General features: G+C 43.1%; 1 protein-coding gene across 3 annotated transcripts in view; it reads left to right on the top strand.

The window, feature by feature from the left end:
- The window catches only part of TARS3 (threonyl-tRNA synthetase 3), a 103,387-nt gene extending 97,362 nt beyond the window's left edge, over positions 1 to 6,025 (top strand). For all 3 annotated transcript variants that reach the window (XM_082253430.1, XM_082253429.1, XM_082253428.1), the window contains 2 exons: positions 3,817 to 3,931; positions 5,774 to 6,025. In XM_082253430.1, coding sequence (XP_082109556.1) covers positions 3,817 to 3,931; positions 5,774 to 5,922 — 264 coding nt within the window. In that variant the 3' untranslated portion in view covers positions 5,923 to 6,025. The remainder of the gene's footprint in view (positions 1 to 3,816; positions 3,932 to 5,773) is intronic.
- The last annotated feature ends 19,450 nt before the right edge of the window (positions 6,026 to 25,475 follow it).

The following is a 25,475-nucleotide window of genomic DNA, read 5'->3' as shown; positions in this document are numbered from 1 at the left end:
GTGTCTTGTGTTTTGCGGTAGATGCCCTTAAGGATGCTATCCAACAGATTTCCCTAGTTGCTCTTCTTTCTGTTCATATGAGCAGAGTACTATGGCTTAAGAATTGGTCGGCAGAATTACCTTGTTAAAAAACTGCTAACAGCTTTTCCTTTCCATGGGTGAACGTCTCTTTGGTGAGGATCTGGATAAATACATCCAGAAGATTTCAGGTGGAAAAAGCGCATTATTGCCGGTTAAAAGAAGGATTAAACATCCATCTTTTAAAGCTCCAAGTGTTACGGTATCCCTAACACATCAGCTTTTAAGCAGTTCCGAGGACCTTAGCCGTCAGGATTTAGAAGACCTCAAAATCAAGGTCAGAAAAAAGCCTGTTAAATTAGGTTCCAAATCCGCCTTATGAAGGGGTGCCCCCACTTGTTCGGGTGGGGGCAAGGCTCCTACAGTTCTCAGAAACTTGGGAAGGAGTGGTGAAGGACAAGTGGGTCTTGTCCACAGTGGCATGGGGCTACATGATAGTTCCGAGAGTTTCCTCCTTCTCGGTTTCTGGGTTCAAATGTCCCTGTTTGCCCAGTAAAAAGGAAGTCCTTGTTCTAGGCCCTGGAACATTTGTGGGTGCAGGGCGTCATTGTGGAGGTTCCAACCAGCAAAAGGTTCACGGGTTTTCACTCCAATCTTTTTACAGCGCCAAAACCAAATGGCGAGGTAAGACCCATTCTAGATATCAAGGCTCTGAACCAGTATCTGACTATTCGGTCTTTTTTCATGGAATCAATCTGCTCTGTGGTAGCTTCTCTAGGAAGAGGAGATTTTACTGGCTTCCATAGATATCAAGGACGCATACCTCCATGTACCAATTTTCAGGCTCCATCAAGGTTTTTTCATTTTGAAGTAGGGCAGTCCCATTTTCAGTTTGTGGCTCTGCCGTTCAGTCTGGCCAAAGCTCCCTGGGTGTTTACAGTAATGGGTTACCTAGAGGAGCTGCTGATCAAGAATGGGTCAGGACCAGGTCTAAGACGGGATGTTTCCCAGACCGTCCAGTTCTTAGAAAATCTGAAATGGGTTGTAAACTCAATACTGCTCATGCAAACATTTTCCTGCCATCAAAAAAGGTTCTGGCCTTGAAGGGTCTGGTGTGGTTGGTAAGAGAGAAAAAGTTTCCCTCTCTACGGCTGTGCATGAGACTGCTAGGCAAGATGGTGTCCTCATTCGAATCAGTCCCTTATGCGCAATTCCACTCCAGACTGTTCCAGAACCATATTTTGTCCACTTGGAACAAAAAACTCAGAGCTCTGAATTCCCCAATGTTTCTTTCCCAAAGGGTAAGACAGGATCTGACCTGGTGGCTGGTCCTTACAACCTAAGCAAGGAGAAATCTTTTCTGCCTGTGACCTGGAAGGTAGTAACTACAGGCGTCAGCCTTGTGGGCTAGGGAGCGGCCCTGGAGGAAATTTCTGTTCAGGAAAGGTGGTCTCAGGTAGAAAAGGTGTTACCCATCAACATCTTGGAGGTCCAGGCAGCCCGTTTGGCTCTGGTTTCTTGGATGACCAGACTGCGGGGGGTGTCCTTTCAGGATTCAGTCTAACAACGTGACTCTGGTGGCTTATATCAACCATCAGGGGGGAACCAGAAGCCAATCAGTGCAGAAGGAGGTGAACCCCATCCTGTCGTGGGCAGAGAATCATGTTCCATGTCTGTCAGCGGTTTTCATCCCGGGGGTGGACAACTAGCAGGCAGGCTTTCTAAGTCGCCAGCAGTTGTTTTCAGGGAGTGGTCCCTGCATCCCGAGGTCTTTCAACTGATCTGCCAAGGTTGGGGTACTCCTGACATAGATCTATTGATGTCCAGTTTCAACAACAAGCTATACAAGTTTGTTTCCTGAACCAGGGCTCCGATCGCGATCGGGATGGAAGCCTTAGTGATTCCTTGGTTTTGGTTCAACCTGATCTATGCATTCCCTCCGGTCCAGCTTTTGCCACGTCAGTTGAGCATAATTCAGGTGAAGAGGAAGCGGGTGATTCTAGTGGCTCTGGCTTGGCCCAGGAGACCTTGGTTCAGACCTGCTCTTCCAAGGTCCCATATTCCACCCTACTTTACGGTCGCTGAATTTGATGGTTTGGCTATTGAGACCAGAATCTTAAGAGATTTTGGAGTCTCTGGTCCAGCTCTGGCTATGTTGATAAATGCCAGAAAACCTGTCTCTAGGAGAATCTAATATAGGGTCTGGAGATCCTACATTTCTTGATGTGAATCCAAGAGATGGCATCCTCGTAAGTATGTCATTGGAAGAATTCTTTCTTTCTTCAAATAGGAGTGGACTTGAAGCTGGTATTAGGAACCATTAAGGGGCAGATCTCCTCCTTGTCTATTTTCTTTCAGAAACAATTAGCAACGCACTACTTGGTTTGGGCTTTTTTGGAAGGTGTGATTTGCACGGTTCTGCCAGTCAAGCCACGCCTATGTCCTCGGGACTTAAATCTTGTGCTCTCTGTGCTACAAAAGCAACCCTTTGAGTCTATCAGGCATAGTTCCTTGGTTCTCTTGATAAGGAAATTGGTCTTTCTTGTTGCCATAACCTCGGCCAGTCGGAATTGGCGGCTCTTTCCTGCAAAGAGCAATTTTTGGTCCTTCATCAGGACAGGGTGGTCTTACGCCCTCACCCGGCATTTTTGCCTAAGGTAGTTTCCGCTTTTCATCTAATCCAAGATATTGTTCTACCTCCTTTTGCTCCGAGTCCTCAGACTACAGAGGAGAAATTGTTGCATTCTCTTGATGTAGTATGAGCAGTCAAAGTCTATTTAAAAATGTCAGCACTAATTCGTAATACTGATGCTTTCTTTATCATGCCAGAAGGGCCTAAGAAAGGCCAAGTAGCCACTATTTCCGAGTGGATTCGTCAAATCCTTGCTCAGGCATATGGCTTAAAGGGTAAAGTTCCACCCTTTAGGTTAAAAGCTCACTCTACCAGGAGGTTAAGTGCTTCATGGACAGTGCATCATCAGGTGTCTATGGCTCGGATTTGCAAAGCTGCTACCTGGTTTTCAGTTCATACATTCAAAAAGTTTTACCTAGTGGATGTAAGAGCCCGAGAAGGGGCTCAATTTGGAAGTAGCGTACTTTAGGCAGCAGTATAAGCTCTTTCTTTGCCCTGGGGCAATTTTGGGGTTACTGTGTCCCCTCCCCTTTGGGCATTGCTTTAGGACATCCCAGATATTCATTATTACCGGCTCTGTGTCCTGTGATGTACGATAAAAAAAAATAGGATTTTTCCTTCAACTTAGAAAATGGCCTCTGCCCCCACCTATAACTGGCCTTCATAGCAAAGAACACATGGAAGGGCAACGCACATGAAACAAACAAAGATAAAATTCCCAGTTCAATTTGCCAACCAGTCTGCTTACCAGCCACCAACCAAATTGGCCTGTCTAACAGTTTGCGTCAATACAGGGGTTTAGTTAGCACACATTTGCAAACGCATGTGAAAGCTGCAGGGCCACGTCAAGGCTCCCTGTTACCTGCAGTCCTAACTCTAATGAATTTTAAAGAGTCTCCACAGTGGGAGCACATGCAAGCTAATGGATAGATTTTTCCTTCAACTTACCTGTAAAATCCTTTAAGTGAGAGCTCTTAAATTACATTCTCACTGAAGCACTAAAGATAAAAGAAATGCAAGTAGTCAAAACCTGTGTGTATGAGCATTAACAGCAACTTATGGTGACAAGTAATTCTGAGTCTGGGTAAGTATGAAGTGGTTACTGAGGAAATAGTTGGACCAAAAGACACTGTTTTCTGCTAACTGTTCTATTTTTGGTCACTCAGGTGTGCAAAGACTTTTTTGATGCTGGTTTTATGGCTGATGTGGATCTGGATCACAGCTGTACGTTGAATAAGAAGATAAGAAATGCTCAGCTGGCTCAGTACAATTTTATTTTAGGTAATTATGAATGATTGCTGTGTTTATTTAAACACTTCACCTGTTCTATGCCTTTCCAACCATGTCACAAAGAATGAGGCTTGTAATGCCAGCCATTTCAGCGCAAGGAAGAGATTGCATCTACAGGAATACAGTATCTCACAAAAGTAAGTACACCCCTCACATTTTTGTTTATAGCTTGTTATATCTTTTCGTGTGACGACTCAACACATTGCCAATAATGTCTAAACCACTGGCAACAACAACAAGTGAGTACACCCCTAAGTTAAAATGTCCAAATTGGGCCCAATTAGCCATTTTCACTCCCCTGTGTCGCTCTCACTCTCTCATACTGGTCACTGTAAGTTCACCATGGCAGCTCTTGGCAAAGAACTCTGAGGATCTGAAAAAAGGAATTGTTGCACTACATAAAGATGGCATAGGCTTTAAGAAGATTGCCAAGACCCTGAAACTGAGCTGCAGCACGGTGGCCAAGACCACAAAGTGGTTTAACAGGACAGGTTCCACTCAGAACAGGCCCCACCATGGTCGACCAAAGAAGTTGAGTGCACATGGTCAGCGTCCTATCCAGAGATTGACTGTGGGAAATAGACTTACGAGTGTTGCCAACATTCCTGCAGAGGTTGAAGGGGGTGGGGGGTCAGCCTGACAGTGCTCAGACCATGTCAGGCTGACCCGCACACTGCATCAAATTGGTCTGCATGGCTGTTGTCCCGAAAGGAAGCCTCTTCTAAAGATGTTGCACAAGAAAGCCCGCAAACAGTTTGTTGAAGACAAGCAAACTAAGGACATGGATTACTGGAACCATGTCCTGTGGTCTAAAGAGGCCACGATAAACGTATTTGGTTCAGATGGTGTCAAGCGTGTGTGTGGTGGCAACCAGGTGAGGAGTACATGGACAAGTATCTTGCCTACAGTCAAGCATGGTGGTGGGAGTGTCATGGTCTGTGGCTGCATGAGTCCTGCCGGCATTGGTGAGCTACAGTTCATTGAGGGAACCATGAATGCCAACATGTACTGTGACATACTGAAGCAGAGCATGATCCCTTTCCTTTGGAGACTGGGCCACAGGGCAGTATTCCAACATAACAACCCCAAACACACCTCAAAGATGAACACTGCCTTGCTAGAAAAGCTGAGGGTAAAGGTGATGGACTGGCCAAGCATGTCTCCAGACCTAAACCCTATTGAACATCTGTGGGGCATCCTCAAATGGAAGGTGGAGGAGCACAATGTCTCTAACATCCACCAGTTCTGTGATGTTGTCATGGAGGAGTGGAAGAAGACTCCAGTGGCAGCCTGTAAATCTCTGGTGAACTCCATGCCCCAGAGGGTTAAGGCAGTGCTGGAAAATAATGGCGGCCACACAAAATATTGACACTTTGGGCCCAATTTGGACATTTTCACTTAGTGGTGTACTCACTTTTGTTTCCAGAGGTTTAGACATTAATGGCTGTGTTGAGTTATTTTGAGGGGACAGCAAATTTACACTTATACAAGCTGTATACTCACTACTTTACATTGTAGCAAAGTGTCATTTCTTCAGTGTTGTCACGTGAAAAGAAATAATAAAATATTTACAAAAATGTGAGGGGTGTACTCTTGTGAGATACTGTATATAATCTGTGTTACTGTTGAATAGTTTCCCTCAACTTCTGTTTGGTGAAACAATTGCATTTTGGAGCCCCAGATAGCAGGAAAATTGTTCTAATCCTTCCCCACTCCACCCCAAACTAAAAATACAACAATTTGGCTGCACATACACTTTAAACTCTAAACTCTGTATTTTAGGTATATTCTTCTAAATGCTTGACTCCATTAATAAAACTTTTGTTATTTTAGTGGTCGGAGAGAAAGAGCGGTCAAACAAGGCAGTCAATGTGCGGACCAGAGATAACAAGGTGCATGGAGAGGTATCTATAGCTCTAGCTATAGAAAAACTCACAAAGTTAAAGAAGTCACAAAGTAAAAATGCAGAAGAGGAATTCTGAAGACCGGATAATAGGGAAATACCACTACCTTTCAGGAAACAAATACTGCTGCTAATATCTCTGTAAAATATATATTGCCAATAAATAGAACTTTGGTCATTTATATTGGTCTGATGCAAATGTAATTACAACTTTGTAGAAACTTTCCTGCCAAAGCTCCTGTCTTTTGGAGATCCTATCACTAGGCTAGCTGAAAGATATGAGACTGGTGTTCACATCAACTTATTCACTGTCCTAAAACCAAAATATCCATTTTTATATGGGCACTGCCTTTTAGCCCCTTGCACATGGTGCATTCCTCTCTGCGTTTTAGTGCACCTGGGAAGGTCAGGTGCAGCGTCCAGCCCTGCTGGAAGCAGCCTGTCAAAAAATCTATGGAAGATTGTGGCTGGACAAGGCTGAATGTTGTACTGAATGCTGAGTAATACCAGCATGTAGGGCCCTGTGCATTCAAGGATGAAGGTCAGGAATGCAGGTCTTCAGCAGCATTTTCACCAGCACCACTTGGTACAGCACCCAGCTGCAGCCTGCCATAGACTTTGAAAGGCTGCTTGCAGAGGGGCTGAACGATGCACCTGTCTCTAACGGACACACCAAAATGCTATAAGGGCCTAGATGGCTCCGTGTGCAATTGGCCTTAAAGTACGAGTGTCATTTTTGCTAAACATTTGCTATATCACTTACCTCCTAACTACGCTAATCCCCTACACACAGCTGCTTACTTCCTATAGATCCAGCTATTGTTTACAGCCTGTCTGACGAAAATCTTTTTAGCGCTGCCCAATTGTACTTTTAAATTGTACACTTATAATAAAGAACAAATAGCGCTGTCGGCTCCCAATTATAATGTGTTTGGTTACACACACAACACTTTCATAAAATGTGGACTATGAGGTGGAGCTTGCAGTGGACTACGGAGTCCTCTCTGCTTCACGCAGGAGAGAGCTCAATAACTGGAGGTGAGCTTGTTCTATGACTATGGCAGGCTTCCTTCTGCCTAAAGCAGGCCAATGACCTCTTCTCAGGCTGGATAAAATCACAGACTTATGCCTCGTACACACGCAACGATTATCGGCCGACCGATCGTCCGACTTTTGTCCAGAGTGGTGTTTTGTTGGTTGGAATGTGCCTAGACTGCACACAAATTTTCTCGGCCAACAAAAATCTACTTCAGAAGTGATGTCATGTGCTGGTTTACTTTCTCTGTGTTTTTTCTTCTCTGAGCATGCCCAGGCCGACTTTTTTCGGCCGAAAAGTCGGAGTCGGTTGTCGGAAGCATCATACTAACAAGCCGAAAATCGGCCGATCGGACGTTGGCCGAAAATTCACGGCCAATAATCGAGGCATAAAGCTCTTGTTTATATTAAAAGGTACAATGTTTTATTATAATTCACTGTTATGCTAATTTTCTGGAATATTCACACAAAGGTCTTCAGAGCCCAGCTGCCCAACTTGCAGGCCTTTTCTACTTCTTGTGCAGCCCTTTAGGACCACTGCAGGCAGTTGTGTTTTCCCTAATTAGGTGCTTGCTCAGGCAAGTAAAAATAATCTTTAGACGGGGTTCTGCTATGTAAATGGTTTACTTTATTTCTTTCTTTCACACTAAGTTACCTTTTTTTTCTTTTCTGTGCTGTTCACCCCTTTAAAATGTTCTGGGGGGGGTTCTACTGATTTTGATTTTTACTGATGAAAATACCAAAGTGAGACAAGTTATTTGTAAGGAGCTCTAGAGAATACAGATGTGAAATCCTTTGATCAGTAGAGGGGCTGTATTAACAGTCCCTAGCAGTCTCATGTAATGTGTCTCTTTCTACTTGCCAGAAGTATGTCCCCAGTCTACAATAATTTCAGTATCATGTCTGTAGTCTTTAACTATCTCTTAGAATATGTCTATGTGTTGTCTCTGATAGCTTTCTGTAGCATCACTATCCCTGACTAATATCTGTGGTCCTTTGGTGATTTCAGAGGCCCCATATCAAGAAAGTTGTCTACTGGTAATGGTGAAAAGTCTACGGGTAATGGTGAAAAGTCTACTGGTAATGGTGAAAAGTCTACTGGTAATGGTGAAAAGTCTACTAGTAATAGTGAAATAAAAACATTTTGTGAGCATCAGTTCTAGGGACTGAAATGCCTGGTTGATCGCAGGGCTCAGACTGGTTCAAGCTTCCAGAATTGATATGGTAACTTGCATAACCACTTAGCGGTGAGCAGAAAAGCATCTCTGAATTCCCAACACATCAAACCATGAAACAGATGGGTAACAACAGCAGAAGGCTGTGTTGGGTTCATATTTCTGTCAGCCATGAACAGAAAGTCAAGGCTGCAGTAGAGACAGGCTTCCCAAAGCTAAACAGTTGAGGGCAGAAAAATGTAGCCCAATCTGATAATACATCTAGATTTCTGCAGGACACATAGTAAGTCAGTCACTGAATCTAAATACAATAGAATTCCTTTAGTATGTAGTAGCACAGGGAATTTGCATCATGAATGAGCAGCTCACATATCTGTAGTAGGGATGAGCTCCGGCTTGTTCGGATCCCATTCCAAACCTACCTGAGCTATCCCGCCAGGAAGCTGTTACAGCCAGTTATAAGCAGCCAGAGCAATCCCCGCCCTCAGTCACACACATACAAGGGGCATGTATGTGGTTGCGGGGTGAGGAATAGTTTTGACCACTAAAGAGTGGCTCTGTACAGTGACCGCTTCTAGAAAGGACAGCTCAGGTCTATTCAGGTTAGGATTTGAACATGCCTGAGCTCATCCCTGATCTTCAGAAATTGTATAATGCAATCATGTCAAAATGGACGAGAATCATAAAGAATAACTCCATTTTTGCTAAAAAAAAACATTCCCCTCTGGGTAATCTATGTACATTGCAAGGATTTTAACAAACATGTTGCAGATTCCTATCTTTTGTTATTCTGAAGAAATCCCTGTGTGTTTGTCTGTGCCTATGTGGAAAAGTGAATCTAATGGGAGTGATTTAATTATCAATCAGCTGCTGCACCTGCAGGGCACTAATGAGGAAAGCTGCTGGGTCTGCATCCCTTTAGACTTGATTTCCTATTGGGAGTATCTCCCAAAAAATTATATTTTTGTTGCATGGTATGCCTGATATCTGACTTGTATCTTAGTGCTGACTTCTGAGAAAATCAGTGAGCCAATCACAGAAGCAGGAAATGTTTCTGGAAGAGCGTTCTGTACACATTCTGTGTATGGAAAAACTCCAGGTCGCCATATTGCATTTTACAAAAAATTACAGAGCTGCAGATTGAAAAGGAGAGAATTTTTAATAACATTCAAATACAATATGATTTGTGTCACAATTGTATACGCTTTATTATTCTTTTTTTTTACTATTTTTTTTTTTTTTCCCATGCAAGGGGAATTACCCTTTAATGCTTTTGGAATGAGGAAAATATGGCATAAAGTATTAAAGCTTTGTTGAGAACAGATGGAGGCCCTATTCAGCATTAGTAGAGGATTCTTAATAAAATACTCAATGAGTGAAAAACTTATGATTGGCCAACAAAACTGTATATGATATTGTCAGACAAAAACTGGTACACAGTAATAACACCACATCAGATGCCTATAAACTAAAAACCTTGTGAGTGTTTATTTTACAGGCTTGTAGTGTGGTTGCCCTGGTGTGTTCTGCCATTGTTAAAGGATAAGTTCACCTTTGGTAACATGTTCCACCCAATTTTAGGATGGAACCTGTAACATGTTCCCAATGCTGCAGCTGCTGCCCGCTATCTGTGGCAGCAGTACTGGAAGAAGCGTGGCTGTGCGGGGCTCCACCCATACGGCTGCGTCATTCATTCACACAGCTCTGTGTGAACGAACTATAAGCCTAGATATCCTTTGCGGTCGGTGGCTTGTATTTCTCCTTGAACTACCACAGCGCTGTGGAGGGCCGAGGTAGTTTATTATTTTTCCTTGTGTCCGTGAATCTACCTGCCTCATACAGCATGTACGGGTACATAGATACACTAACAGATCTAAAGGAGACCTGCATGGCACCAGCAATCTGCTGATCGCTGGGACAATGCTTTTTACAGGTTCCAAAGAAAAAAAATAATAAATGCAGATTTTTTTTTTTTTTACGTGAAAACAAATGTGCATTTTTTATTTTTTTCTAAAAAGTGAACTTCTCCTTTAAGATCATGAGCTGGTTGAGAGTATTGAGAGCTCTGTCAGGGCAAGATTAAAGGGCCATACACACTATAAGATTTTCTGAAGACTTTTTCCTTCAGATTTACCTTTTCTATGTAGTGCAAGGGCCTGCCAGATTGCATATAAATTGAAAGTGTTTAGGTTTGACCTCATATTATATGGTTTTGGTAAGTCTAATGGAAAAAGTCTTCAGAAAATCTTATAGTGTGTATGGCCCATTAGACTTTGTTGGACCCGAGGCACTCCAAGTTCGGAGGCTCCTTAACATAGAAATTAAATTATATGACAAATAACAAAGTAAACTGAATAGAATAATAAGCCACACTCGTTCTAAAAAAATATATATATACGTTAGTTCCGAAGAAGACACATGTCTATAAAGTGGGGTACACACTATAAGAAAATCGGGCAAACAATCGTCCAATTTTCCTTGCTGTTTTACAGCAAATCGGAACCAATAAAAGAAAATTCATACGACAATTCTCGTACGATGCAGGCTTTTTTTTTCTTGTTGTTGTTTATTGTTTTTGATCGTGTGCAGTCTTTTGTACACATTAAGCGAAAATCGTTCGTTCTGTTCCCGTATGAGAAAAAGTTTTTGAGCTTGTATCTTCAGAAAATTTCGTTCACAAAGTCGGAATCGGCTGGAGAAAGTTGTGTTCACACTACACAAAAATTGTACGAAAGTTCTTTGGACGAAAATTCTTGCCTGTTTTTCTCATATTGTGTACGAGCTTTTAGAATACACAGGCAATACACGCTTCCTGCACTTCACTAACTCATCAAACTATATCATCTTTGTGACAGACCCAGCCACTGCTTTTAACAGCCAGGAGGCACTTAGGCCTGGTTCACCTTATTACGGGTGGTTAAGGGGTGGGAATCGCACCAGTTCCTGCACCCACAGCCACTGCTCTTTAAAAACGCACAGGGCTGGCATTCATTCCTAATGTCACCGCCACGCATCTAAAAACGCAGCATGGAACAGCTGGGAAATCACAAGGTGCAAACGCACCATGCTGCTTTCTTGGCCGCTATGTTTTTAAAGTGGTGCAGGAAGTTTGATAAACACAGGACTGCCAGAGACACCAACATCCTATTAATATAATCAAACATTGGAAAAAAACAAGATGGACTTTGAGGCTGGGTTCACACTCATGCAAATTGGATGGGGGTTTCCCTGCATCCAATTCGCATGACAGGAGACTATGACCAGCTCTCAATGGAGCTGGTTCACACATCTCCAGGGTGGCTGTGGAGTGCATTGTACACGGGTCCTATGTGTCTTTGGCATTGTTTTCAGGTCTGAATTCAGGCAAAATGTTGGGCCTGAAACAGAGAACAGGGACACACTGGACTCCTGCTGTGAGCTGTGTCTGCACACAGTGGGAACCCAGCCTGAAGCCTCGTACACACGCTACGAATTTCTGCCGACCGGTCGTCCGTCTTTTGTGGCATGCTAGTCTGATGTGGAAAGTGAAGAGGTTATTTTCATACGAATTATCCCGTACGACAGAATTCTACTTCAGAAGTGATGTCATGTGTTGGATTGATTTGTATGTGTTCTTTCGTCTCTGAGCATGCCTAGTCTTGTCATAAGATTTTTTTCCCGTCTAAATCTGTACTAATGAGACGAAAATCGGACGTGTGTTGACGAAGGACAAAAATTTTATAGCCTGCACACCAGGATTTTGTCAGCCGAAAAGTCGGAGTCGGCTGTCGAAAGCACCATACTAACAATCCGAAAATCTGCAGATCAGTCGTCGGACGAAATTTCCCGGCCAAATTTCTTATCGTGTGTACGGGGCTTAACCACTTAAGCCCCGGAAGAGATTTTACCCCCTTCCTGACCAGGGGGTATTTTGCGATTCGACACTGCGTGACTTTAACGGACAATTGCGCGTCCGTGCGACGCTGTACCTAAATTAATTTGACGTCCTTTTTTTTCCCACAAACAGAGCTTTCTTTTGGTGATATTTGATCACCTGTGCGATTTTTTTGATCATGCGCTATAAACAAAAAAAGAGCGTCAATTTTGCAAAAATAGCAATATTTTTCACATTTTTTTATATGAAATTCCCAAAAAAAAATGTAAAAATCAAAATTTTTTAACATTTTCGGCCAATTTGTTTTATGCTACATAGGTTTGGTAAAAAAAAATCGCAAAAAGCGTATTTTGATTGGTTTGCGTAAAAGTTATCGCGTTTACTAACTAAGGGAAAGATTTTTGTTGTTTTTTTTTTTTAACGCGTAATGGCGGCGATCTGCGTTTTTTTTTTTTTTTTTTTGCGGGACTGCGACATTGGGGCGGACAGATCGGACCCTTGACTGACATTTTTGACACTTTTGGGGTTACCAGTGACATTTCTACAGTAATCAGTGCTATACATATGCACTGTTACTGGAAAAATACACTGGTAGTGAAGGGGTTAACTTTATTTGAGAGGGAGGGGCTGTGTGTGTCCCTAGGGGCGTGATTCTAACTGTGATTGCCTGTGGCTTGGGCTGTAGGAACAATGATCAACGGTCCTACATAGTAGAACCGTGTGATCATTGTTTCTACACAGGGGAGAATGACAGGCGGCTTGTTTACACTAGCCGCCTGACTTTCTCCCTCTGCAGCGGCGATCGCAGAGTGACCGGCGGACATCGGGTCCGCCGGTCACACGCGCGGGGGGGTCCGTGACCCCGCGGGAGCGCGCCTCCTGGGGCGCGCGCTCGCTCCCTAGACCCTCACAGGCTAGCGACGTAGATCTACATCACTTTGCCTGTGAGGGGCTGACTGCCGACGTAAATTGTCGTTAGGCAGTCAGCAAGTGGTTAAAGGTGCCAACAATGACCAACAACTGTAAAAAAAAAAAAAGAATATATTTTTATTGTTCCAACATCCATAAATATACATAATTAAAGACATGAACATATATATTGTGTACATATAAAACCTCCCATGAATGCCTCCCAAAGAATAACTGATGCCAATCCATTTCAAAATTACACTAAATTCAAATCTCAGAGGGAATTGGTAGGTAGGTATCCTCCATGGGTAGGCATTTCCTAAATGCATTTTGCATAAACATCCTGCTTCTTCTGGAGGCAAGGGGGGGGGGGGGCTACAGAGATAGAAAATTAAACAATTCATATTACAAAATAATCACTAGGCTCATTATACTTCTGTAAGGACACAAATCAACATATAGCTCACCAAGTCCAGAGAGAGCTGAGGGGATCCGGTGTGCTGAGAACCTGCGGAGAGCGAGAGGGGTCCAGTCCCAGGAAAGCCTACACAGGTCGTGAGTACTGATGATTGCCCCTGGGGTCTGCCTAGTGTTAGAGGGGACCACTCCAGAAGAGGTTCTGGGATCCAAGTATCAGCTAGCTGTAAAGGGGGTGCCTGGTCAGAGGACTCTGAAGTGATAAAGGGGGTACCTGTAGTTTGGGCCCTGAAGAGTCAGTGCACAGTGTGTAGTGCATCAGTTAGGAGTTGCAGCCATACAGGAATCCACAGGTCAATAATGGCATCTGAGAATGTAGATTTAGTGGCTGTTACAGAGACATGGTTTAATGAAAGAAATGACTGGGACATGACCATACCAGGGTACTCTTTATACAGAAGAGACAGAGAAGGCAAGCAAGGAGGAGGAGGGGCCCTGTATGTGAAAGATAGCATTAAATCTAACCTAATACAAGTTGGTGAGGCCAACATAGAGTCAGTTTGGGTTACGTTGCAGTTTGCTAATCATGCCTTAACTCGTGTAGGTGTGATATATAGACCACCTGGTCAAGTTAAAGAACTAGATGATCTACTAGTTGAAGAAATAGCTAAAATGACAATGAAAGGAGAAGTTATCATTATGGGAGATTTCAATCTTCCAGATATAAACTGGAAAACCAAAATAGCAAGTTCTACCAGGAGTACAGATATTCTTAATTCCCTACTGGGGTTGTCTCTGCAACAAGTGGTTGAGGAGCCAACCCGGAGGGAGGCCATTTTTGATTTGGTATTCACAAATGGGGATTCGGTATATGATGTCATTGTAGGCGAAACCTTGGAATCTAGTGATCACCAGTCAGTGTGGTTTAATATAAGAACTGTGAAAGAGTCACACCACACAAAAACAAAAGTTTTAGATTTTAGAAAAACAGACTTTTCAAAAATGAAATTAGTCATAAATGAGTCCTTATCAGACTGGAACGGATTACATGGAGTCCAGGAGAAATGGGACTACTTAAAAGGTGCATTATTGAAGGCAACAGAAAAATGCATTAGACTTGTCAGTAAAAGCAAAAAAAGGAAGAGACCACTGTGGTACTCAGCAGAAGTGGCCCAAATCATTAAAAATAAAAAGCTAGCATTTTGTAATTATTAAAAAACCCAGAGCAATGAAGATAAGGAAATCTACAAGATTAGGCAGAAAGAGGCCAAGCAAGTTATAAGAACTTCTAAAGCACAGGCAGAAGAAAAACTAGCTCAGTCTATGAAAAAGGGGGATAAGACATTCTTCAGATATATAAATGAAAAAAGGAAATTAAAACAAGGAATAACTAAATTAAAAACAAAGGACGGAAGGTATGTAGAAGAGAATAAAGGGCTAGCCGACTGCCTTAATGAATACTTCTGTTCAGTTTTTACAGAAGAAAAAGAAGGAAAAGGACCTCCACTTGAAAGGATGACTAATGAATCGTTTGATGCACGTGTCTTTACAGAGGAAGACGTTCTAAGATTGCTGTCTAAAGTGAAGACAAATAAGTCACAGGGTCCTGATGTGATACACCCAAATCTATTAAAAGAGCTTAGTGGTGAGCTGGCAAAACCATTAACAGATTTATTTAACCAATCATTAGTAACAGGAGTCGTCCCGGAAGATTGGAAATTGGCAAATGTCGTGCCCATTCACAAGAAAGGTAGTAGGGAGGAATCAAGCAACTATAGACCAGTGAGTCTGACATCAATAGTAGGCAAATTAATGGAAACCCTATTAAAGGATAGAATTGTGGAACATCTTAAATCCCATGGATTGCAAGATGAAAAACAACATGGGTTTACTTCAGGGAGATCATGTCAAACAAATCTTATAGATTTTTTTGACTGGGTGACTAAAATAATAGACGGTGGAGATGCAGTAGACATTGCATATCTAGATTTTAGTAAGGTTTTTGACACTGTCCCACATAGAAGACTTATCAATAAACTACAGTCATTGAGCATGGACTCCCATATTGTTGAGTGGATTAGGCAGTGGCTGAGTGACAGACAACAGAGGGTTGTAGTCAATGGAGAACATTCAGAACAAGGTCATGTTACCAGTGGGGTACCTCAGGGATCTGTACTGGGACCAATTTTGTTTAATATCTTCATAAGTGATATTGCAAAAGGCCTCGATGGTAAGGTTTGTCTTTTTGCTGATGACACAAAGATATGTAACCGGGTTGATGTTCCTGGAGGGAAACGCCAAATGGAAAAGGATTTAGGAAAACTAGAAGAATGGTCAGAACTCTGGCAACTGAAATTTAATGTGGATAAGTGCAAGATAATGCACCTGGGGCGTAAAAACCCAAGGGCAGAATATAGAATATTTGACACAGTCCTGACCTCAGTATCTGAGGAAAGGGATTTAGGAGTAATTATTTCAGAAGACTTAAAGGTGGGAGGACAATGTAATAGAGCAGCACGAAATGCCAGCAGAATGCTTGGATGTATAGGGAGAGGTATAAGCAGTAGAAAGAGAGAAGTGCTTATGCCGCTGTACAGAACACTGGTGAGACCTCACTTGGAGTATTGTGCGCAGTACTGGAAGCCATATCTCCAGAAGGATATAGATACTCTAGAGAGAGTTCAGAGAAGAGCTACTAAACTAGTACATGGATTGCAGGAAAAAACTTACCAGGAAAGGTTAACCACTTAAGCCCCGGAAGATTTTACCCCCATTCCGACCAGGGGGTATTTTACGACTCGGCACTGTGTGAGTTTAACTGACAATTGTGCGGTCATGCAATGTGGTACCCAAACGAAATTTACGTCCTTTTTTTCCCACAAACAGAGCTTTCTTTTGGTGGTATTTGATCACCTCTGCGCTTTTTATTTTTTGCGATATTAATAAAAAAAGAGCAAAAATTTTGCAAAAAAATGACATTTTCAACTTTGTCTTTTAAAAAATATCCAATATACTCAATTTATGTATTTTTTTTTGGCCAAAATATATTTAGCTACATGTCTTTGACAAAAAAAAATTCAATGAGCGTATTTTTATTTGTTTGCGCAAAAGTTATAGCGTCTACAAACTATGGTGTAAATACAGAAATTTACGCAGCTTTAATTTTTGACTGCCTATCTCATTTCATGAAGTGCTAAAATGGCAGGGCAGTACAAAACCCCCCCAAACTACCACTTTTTGGAAAGTAGACATCCTAAGGAATGTTCTGAGAGGCATGTTGAGCTCATTGAATATTTCATTTTTTTGTCACAGGTGTTTGAAAAATGACTAAAAATTTTTTTTTTTTTTTTTTTTTTACACAAAGTTGTCATTGAAATGATATATTGCTCACACATGCCATGGGTATATGTGTAATTACACCCCAAAATATATTCTGCTGCTTCTCCTGAGTACAGGGATACCACATATGTGGGACTTTTTGGGAGCCTAGCTGTGTACGGGACCACAAAAACAAATCCCCACCATCAGAATTTCAAAGGGCGTACATTTTTCATTGCATTTTCTCACTACCTCTAACGGTTTAGGAGGCCCTGAAATGTCAAGATACCACAAAACCCCCCCAAATGACCCCATTTTGGAAAGTAGACACCCCAAGCTGTTTGCTGAGAGGCATGGTGAGTCCATGGAATATTTTATATTTTACCACAAGTTTTGGGAATATTACTATTTTTTTTTTTTATTTTTTTTTTTTTTTACACAACGTTGTCACTAAAAGATAAAATTCTCACACATGACATGGGTATATGTGGAATTACACCCCAAAATACATTCTGCCACTTCTCCTGAGTATGGGGATGCCCCATGTGTGAGACTTTTTGGGAGCCTAGCTGTGTACAGGACCGCGAAAACCAATCAACACTCCCAGGTTTTCTAATGGCGTAAATTGTGCATGTCACCTCTGCACTACCTGTCACAGTTTCGGAGGCCCTAAAATTCCAATTTTTTTTTTTTTTTTTTCACAAAGTTGTCAGTAAATGAAATATTGCTCACACATGCCATGGGTATATGTGAAATGACACCCCAAAATACATTCTGCTGCTTCTCCTGAGTACAGGGATACCCCATGTGTGAGACTTTTTTGCAGTCTAGCCGAGTACAGGTCCCCGAAAACCAGTCCCCGCTTTCAGGCTTTCCAAGGGCGTAAATTGTTGATTTCACTCCTGACTACCTATCACAGTTTCGGAGGCCCTAAAATTCCAAGATGGCACAAAACCCCCCCAAATGACCCCATTTTGGAAAGTAGACACCCCAAGCTATTTGCTGAGAGGCATTGTGAGTCCATGGAATATTTTATATTTTGCCACAAGTTCCGGGAAATATATATATATATATATATATATTTTTTTTTTACACAAAGTTGTTAGTAAATGATATATTGCTCACACATGCCATGGGTATATGTGAACTGACACCCCAAAATACATTCTGCTGCTTCTCCGGAGTATAGGGATACCCCATGTGTGAGACTTTTTTGCAGTCTAGCCGAGTACAGGACCCCGAAAACCAATCATCGCCTTCAGGCTTTCCAAGGGCGTAAATTGTTGATTTCACTCCTGACTACCTATCACAGTTTTGGAGGCCATGAAATGCCAAGACAGCACAACCCCCCCCCCCCCCCAAATGACCCCTTTTCGGAAAGTAGACACCCTGAGCTATTTGCAGAGAGGCATGTTGAGTGTTTTGCAGATCTCACTTTTTGTCACAAAGTTTTGGAAATTGAAAAAAGAGGGAAAAAAATGCATTTTCCTGTTTTTTCTTCATTTTCCAAAAAAAATTAGAGCTGCAAAATACTCACCATGCCTCTCAGCAAATAGATTGGAGTGTCTACTTTGCAAAATGGGGTCATTTGGGGGGGGTTTGTGCAATCTTGGCTTTTTATGGACTTCAAAAGTGTGATAGGTAGTAAGGCGTGAGATCAACAATTTACGCCCTTAGAAAGCCTAAAGGTGCGCATTGGTTTTCCGGGTCCTGTACGCGGTTAGACTGGCAAAAAGTCTCACACATGGGGTATCATTGTACTCAGGAGAAGCAGCAGAATGTATTTTGGGGTGTCATTTCACATATACCCATGGCCTGTGTGAGCAATATATCATTTACTGACAACTTTGTGTAAAAAAATAAAAAAAAATAAAAAAAAATGTTTTCCCCGAAACTTGTGGCAAAATATAAACTATTCCATGGACTCACCATACTTCTCAGCCAGTAGCTTGGAGTGTCTACTTTGCAAAATGGGGTCATTTGGGGGGGTTTTGTGCCATCTTGAAATTTCAGGGCCTCTGAAACTGTGACAGGTAGTCAGGGGTAAAATCAGCAATTTACGCCATTAGAAAACCTGAAGATGTGGATTGGTTTTCGGGGGCGCGTACACAGCTAGGCTCCCAAAAAGTCTCACACATGTGGTATCCCTGTACTCAGGAGAAGCAAAAGAATGTATTTTGGGGTGTCATTTCACATATTCCCATGGCATGCATGAGCAATATATCATTTAGTGACAACTTTCTGTAAAAAAACAACAAAAAAAAAAAATAATAATTTTCCCGAAACTTGTGGCAAAATATAAAATACTCCATGGACTCACCATGCCTCTCAGAAAAAAGCTTTGGGTGTCTACTTTTCAAAAAGGGGTCATTAGGGGGGTGTTTGAACAGTCCCGGCATTTTATGCTCAATCTTATCCACACATCACCCACTCTTCTAACCACTTGAAAACCAAGCCTTTTCTGTGCCTTTTTGTTTACATGAAAAAATATTTTTTTTTTACTAGAAAATTACTTTGAACCCCCAAACATTATATATTTTTTTAAAGCAGAGGCCCTATAGAATAAAATGGTGGATGTTGCAAATTTTTTTGTCACACGATATTTGCGCACAGATTTTCCAAACGCAATTTTTGCTAAAAAAATACATTTTTTTTAATTTATTGCACAAATACACTATATAATTCCAATTTTTTTGGTAAAATTTAAAATATGATCTTATGCCGAGTTCATAGACACCTAACATGACATGCTTTAAAAATTGCGCATGCCTGCGCAGCGACAAAAACGTATGTACATTTTTAAAAACCTTTAAAAGTCTCTACAGGTTACCACTTTAGACTTACAGAGGAGGTCTACTGCAAGAATTACTGCACTCGATCTGGCGATCGCGGCGATACCTCACATGCATGCTGCAATTGTGGTTTACATATGACACTAGACCACCGCTTGCGTGCGCCATTGCGCGCAAGCACCGGGGGTAAGGGGGGGGGCTCAATTTTTTTTTTTTCTTTTCCTTTTTTATGTTATTTTGACACCTTTCCTTTAATTTTTTTTTTTTTAAAATCATTTTTATTGTTATCATAGTGAATTTAAATATCCCCTATGATAGCAATCTGTGGTGACAGGTACTCTTTTTTAAAAAAATTGGGGTCTTTTAGACTCTAGATCTCTCCTCTGACCTTAACGCATCTGACCACACCAAAATTGGTGTGATAAAATACTTTCCCAATTTCCCAATGGCCCTGTTTATTTCTGGCGAAACAGAAGTCATAAAATGCTCGTAGCCTCCGGCATCTTAGGCCATAGAGATGATTGGAGCCATTCTCATCTCCAATTAGCTCTATGGTTAGATAATTGAACCACCGGCTGCACACTCGGGTTAACTGGTGGGACAGGAGAGCCAGAGAAAAACCATGGAAGGCTGCGGAAGGCGGCGGTGGGGGGGGGGGGAGGCCCCTCCCACTGCATGTAAAAGCAGTCTAGCGGCCAATTACCTGCTAGAATTGCTTTTACATGTAAGCCGACCGCTGGCTGTAAAAAACGATACCAAGATGATGCCTAAATCTGCAGGCATCATCCTGGTATAACCACTCAAAGTCCAGCAACGTACCAGTACATTGCTGGTCCTTGTTTGGCATATAGGTTTTTTTTTTTTTCATGCAGCCTGTGGGCTGAACGGAAAAAAAGAGAACCTATCAGAAATCAGCACAGGAATAATGCGTAGTATTACTCATCATTAACCGCCCAAACAACCACCCGCTGAATTTAATGATGGGTATACACGACACTATCCACGTATACCAAAATAGGATTTTAACTGCAGTGCTGAAATCAGAAAATCACCACAGCTGCTATCAGCAAAGGTATCCATATATGCTGAGCGCAAACGTTGTTTGTGTCAGAATATATAAAATCAATGCGTGGTAGCCGACGAGTACCTGCAAGAGAAACAGGTCACAAAAGAATGAAAAAAACAAACAAAGGACATTGAAAAAAGTATAGTAGGAAGGAGTAGAAGGACATATAAAATGACTGACAACAACAGTTTTTGGATCTTCATCATTAACCGCCCAAACAACCACCCACTGAATTTAATGATGGGTATACACGGCGCTATCCACGTATACCAAAATAGGATTTTAACTGCAGTGCTCGCCCCCCGACTAAGACGGTAATCTACAAGCCGTTGGGGGAAGCCCCGGCGATTAGGTCGCACGGTGCCACATGCGCCAATTTGTAAATCGAGAAGGTGACTAAATAGTGGCACGCTTGTGTAAAAGTTGTCCACGTACAAATGGTACCCCTTTCCGGATAAGGGTGACACCAAGTCCCAAACGAACTTACCGCTGCTCCCTATGTAGTCTGGGCAGTTGGGGGGCTCCACACAGCTATCTTTTCCCTCATAGACCCGGAAACTAACTGTATAGCCTGTGGCCCTGTCACACAATTTATACAGTTTGACCCCGTACTTGGCACGCTTGCTGGGGAGGTACTGTTTCATAGCAAGGCGGCCAGTAAATTTAATCAGGGACTCGTCAACGCAGACAACTTGTTCGGGGGTAAACAAGGCTGCAAACCGCTGATTGAAGTGGTCTATGAGGGGCCGAATTTTGTGGAGCCGATCGTATGCAGGGTCTCCCCGAGGATGACAGATTTCATTGTCGCTGAAATGCATAAATCGCAGAATTTGCTCGTATCTCGTCCTGGACATAGAGGCAGAGTACATGCGCATATGGTGAACTGGTCTAGTGGACCAATATAGCCGCAATTCACTCTGTTTAGTTATGCCCATGTGGAGGGAAAGGCCCAGAAAGATCTTAAATTCGGAAACCGTTATAGGTTTCCAGCCGAATTGTCTGGCAAGGTGTGAATTTGGGTTGGCGGCGATGAACTGTTGTGCATATAAATTTGATTGATCCACAATAGATCTGTAAAGATCTTCCGTGAAGAACAGCTCAAAAAAGTTCAGGGGCGTAAAACCAGCTGTCTCCACGTGGATTCCAGGTTGGGCGGTGAATGGGGGGAAGTACTGGCGCTGTAGTATCAGTGGGTTGCCAATTAGGAAATGCCAGCGCATCAGGGAGGGCACTATGGGCTCTACGGGCCTGTCTTCGAATACGCGGTGGCTGCGGGCCACTACTTGTGCTAGCCACCGCACCAGCTTCAACTGCACTTAGGGGACTCGCCACGTCACCAGGTCTTACTGCAGTGCTGGTTGTACTAGGTCCAGGTTGTACTAGGCCGCTGGCGCTTGCCAGGTCGCCAGAAGGATGAGCGGCACTAGTACCCACACTCTGCTCCATACGAGCACCCTGCGATTCCTGCATCTCAACAACTTCAGAATGGGGTCGGGTACGCCTGGGTCTAACAGGGACCCATCTGTCGTCGGAGCTATCTGTCAGGGAGCCGCTGCCGTCATCAGGTTCATATACTGACACTAATTCGGTCATTGTAGCTTCCCCTTCGCTATCAGATGACTCGGTCAGCATATAACTGATAAGCTCTTCATCCCTGTACGAACGTTTGGTCATTTTGGTAACTAAATTTACCCGTACAGTGATGCGACTCACAGGTAATAAAAGCACCTGGTTGTCGAAGATTATTTCAAGCGCTACAAAAAAAAACTGCTAATGCTAGCAGGGATCAGGCCTGACTCTGCTAACACAGCGGTTTTGTGTCTTGTGTTTTTTTGCAAGTGACAGTAATCTATTGATTACTACACTTGCCTGGGTGAAAGGGTTAAACGCAGGTGCTGGCCGGAATCAGTACTGATCGTGCAAACACCGCGTTTTGGGAACCCTAAACTATGGGGGCGCTAGTATAGTTCTGATCAGATCAGATATTGATCTGTTCAAACACTATACTAGAAATGGAAGTGTAGGTGCGTGCGTGTGTGGCAATCAAGGAGTTACTTCTAAACTATGCGCCGGGGATCTGGGGGGGGGGTGGCGGGGACCCTAAACCTCCTTTGGGAAAGAAACTAGCTAGCTAGCGCAACCTCAAGTCACAATGACACCAATACAAAATACAGTAAAAACAGTATATTATGTGTGTATTAGTGCTAATGTGACAGAGGGTGTAGGGGTTAACGGGATGTGATCAGGGGGGGATCAGGGGTTTAAATCTTTATTGGAAGGGACTGGCGGGTATCCTAAGGATAAAAGGAACGGTGGCAAGCGCTAAACCTGGTCACAAGTCACACTTATACGGGTATATAGAAAATGCTATATACTGTATACAGTGTGCGTTGTGGCAGGGGGTGTAGGGGTGATCAGGAGGGGATCAGGGGATTAAATCTTTATTGGGCGGGTGGCGGGGACCCTAAACCTCCTTGGGACACAAACTTAGTCGCCTGCGCTAATTCTGATCACAATGACACTAATACAAATATACAAAAACACAGTATATTACGTTTGTATTAGTGCTGATGTGACAGAGGGTGTAGGGGTTAACTAGCGGTGATCAGGGGGGATCAGGGGCTTAAATCTTTATTAGTAGGGGGGGGGGGTGGCGGGTAATTCAAGTGGAAAAAGGGGGGTCGCAAGCGCTAGACCTGACCACAAATCACACTTATACGGGTATATAGCAAAATGCTATATACTGTATACGGTGTGTGTTATGGCAGGGGGTGTAGGGGTGATCAGGGGGGGGTCAGGGGCTTAAATCTTTATTGGGCGGGTGGCGGGGACCCTAAACCTTCTTGGGACAGAAACTTAGTCGCCTGCGCTAATTCTGATCACAATGACACTAATACAAAAATACAATAACACCGTATATTGCGTTTGTATTAGTGCTGATGTGACAGAGGGTGTAGGGGTTAACGGTGGTGATCAGGGGGGGGTCAGGGGAGATCAGTGGGTTAAATCTTTATTAGGGGGGGGGGGTGGGGGGTAATTTGAGTGGAAAAGGGGGGGCCGCAAGTGCTACACCTGTTCACAAATCACACTTATACAGGTATATAGGTAACTGCTATATGCTGTATATAGTGTGTGTTGTGTCAGGTGCTGTAGGGGTTAATTGGGGGGGGCAATCGGGGGTGCAATGTGCCTCTCTACCTGTGTGTGGGTGTGCTTGGTGCAATACTCACAGTAAGATGTGCTCTCCTCTCACGCTGGATCCAAAAAGACCGTTGTGGGGGGAGGGCACATCTCCTCTAAGCCTGTGTTTACATTTCACAGGCTTAGAGGATGATCTGATTGGGCAGGACCGATCAACAGGTCCAGACCAAAAATGATTGGCCTGGACCTGATGACTGATCGGTTCTGAACCCAATCGAGTCATCGGCGGCGGCGGGGACGCGCGGGAGCGCGCACAGGGCCGGCAAATAGTGCTGACGTAGGCCTACGTCAGTTTGCCTGGCCGGGGCTGAGTGCCGACGTAGATCATCGTGCGCCGGTCGTAAAGTGGTCAAAGGACCTTAACATGTATAGCTTGGAAGAAAGAAGAGACAGAGGGGATATGATAGAAACTTTTAAATACATAAAGGGAATCAACTCGGTAAAGGAGGAGAGCATATTTAAAAGAAGAAAAACTACCACAAGAGGACACAGTTTTAAATTAGAGGGGCAAAGGTTTAAAAGTAATATGAGGAAGTATTACTTTACTGAGAGAGTAATGGATGCATGGAATAACCTTCCTGCAGAAGTGGTAGCTGCAAATACAGTGAAGGAGTTTAAGCATGCATGGGATAGGCATAAGGCTATCCTTCATATAAGATAGGGCCAGGGACTATTCATAGGATTCAGATATATTGGGCAGACTAGATGGGCCAAATGGTTCTTATCTGCCGACACATTCTATGTTTCTATGTTTCAAGCCAGTGCAAGGCTGGAGGGAGTAGTCAGAGACTTTACAGTGCAAGCAGTGTCAGACATTCAATGTTCTACAGTCCTGGATCTTTTGGACTTAAGTCGGAGTTTCAGCTCAGCTTTCAGTGATACAGTGTGTTCAAAGCGCCAGTAAAGCCCCGTACACACGTACCGATCGTCGGCCGACGGAACGTCCTACAAATGTTCGCGGCTGGTGTGTTTGTTGTTTGTCTGTTGAAAAGTGCTCAAAACTTGCCCAGGACATTTGTCTTCCGACAGAAAATGACGTCACTACGTTCCACGCACGTTCGCCGCTACAAAAGAGGAAGTGAGTGTTTGGCCGTGACCCTTCTGGGCATCTCGCGCTGATTTCGGTAGCATTTGTTTGGTTGACAACATTTCGCTATTTTCCGAGACATCGTTCGAGAATTTATTATGGCGACCGTGAATTCGTCCGTTGCTGTCGTTAGTGTTGGAGTTTTGGCTCTGAGACGACGTACGAGCAATAGGAAGAAGAAGCGGACCTCCTGGACGAAAAATTGGTTGCTTAACCGTGATCAATTTTCTCATATGTCCTTGCTGAGGGAGCTCCAGGAAAATAATCCTGATGACTTCAGGAATTATTTGAGGATGACGGATCCCATCTTTTACCGTCTTCTTGCCCTGGTGTCCCCCTATATTCTGAAGCAGGATACTTGTATGCGGCTTGCAATTACTCCTGAGCAAAGGTTAATTGCGACGTTGAGGTATCTTGCAACAGGGAGAAGCCTGCAGGATCTGAAGTTCACCACAGGCATCTCCCCCCAAGCTCTTGGAGTCATCATCCCTGAGACCTGCTCTGCCATCATCAAGGTCTTGCAGAAGGACTATATCAAGGTATGTTTGATTTTTTACATTACATTACATGTATTACTAGTTTCACCTGAATTATGATGTTTTTGGATGTACAGCAATTGACACAGGCCATTATTTGTAAACTACCCTCTGTCCGCATGCACATAGTAGTAAAGATGTAGATTATCTTTAACCATTTGTAAAATTACCCACTGACCACCCCACCATTCTCTCCTATGTGTCCCTAAACGCATTGCCTGT

The sequence above is a fragment of the Pelophylax lessonae genome (assembly GCF_965119305.1).
Source record: "Pelophylax lessonae genome assembly, chromosome: 4".
In the NCBI taxonomy this organism is placed as follows: domain Eukaryota; kingdom Metazoa; phylum Chordata; class Amphibia; order Anura; family Ranidae; genus Pelophylax; species Pelophylax lessonae.
This window is presented reverse-complemented; position numbering and strand designations above follow the sequence as displayed.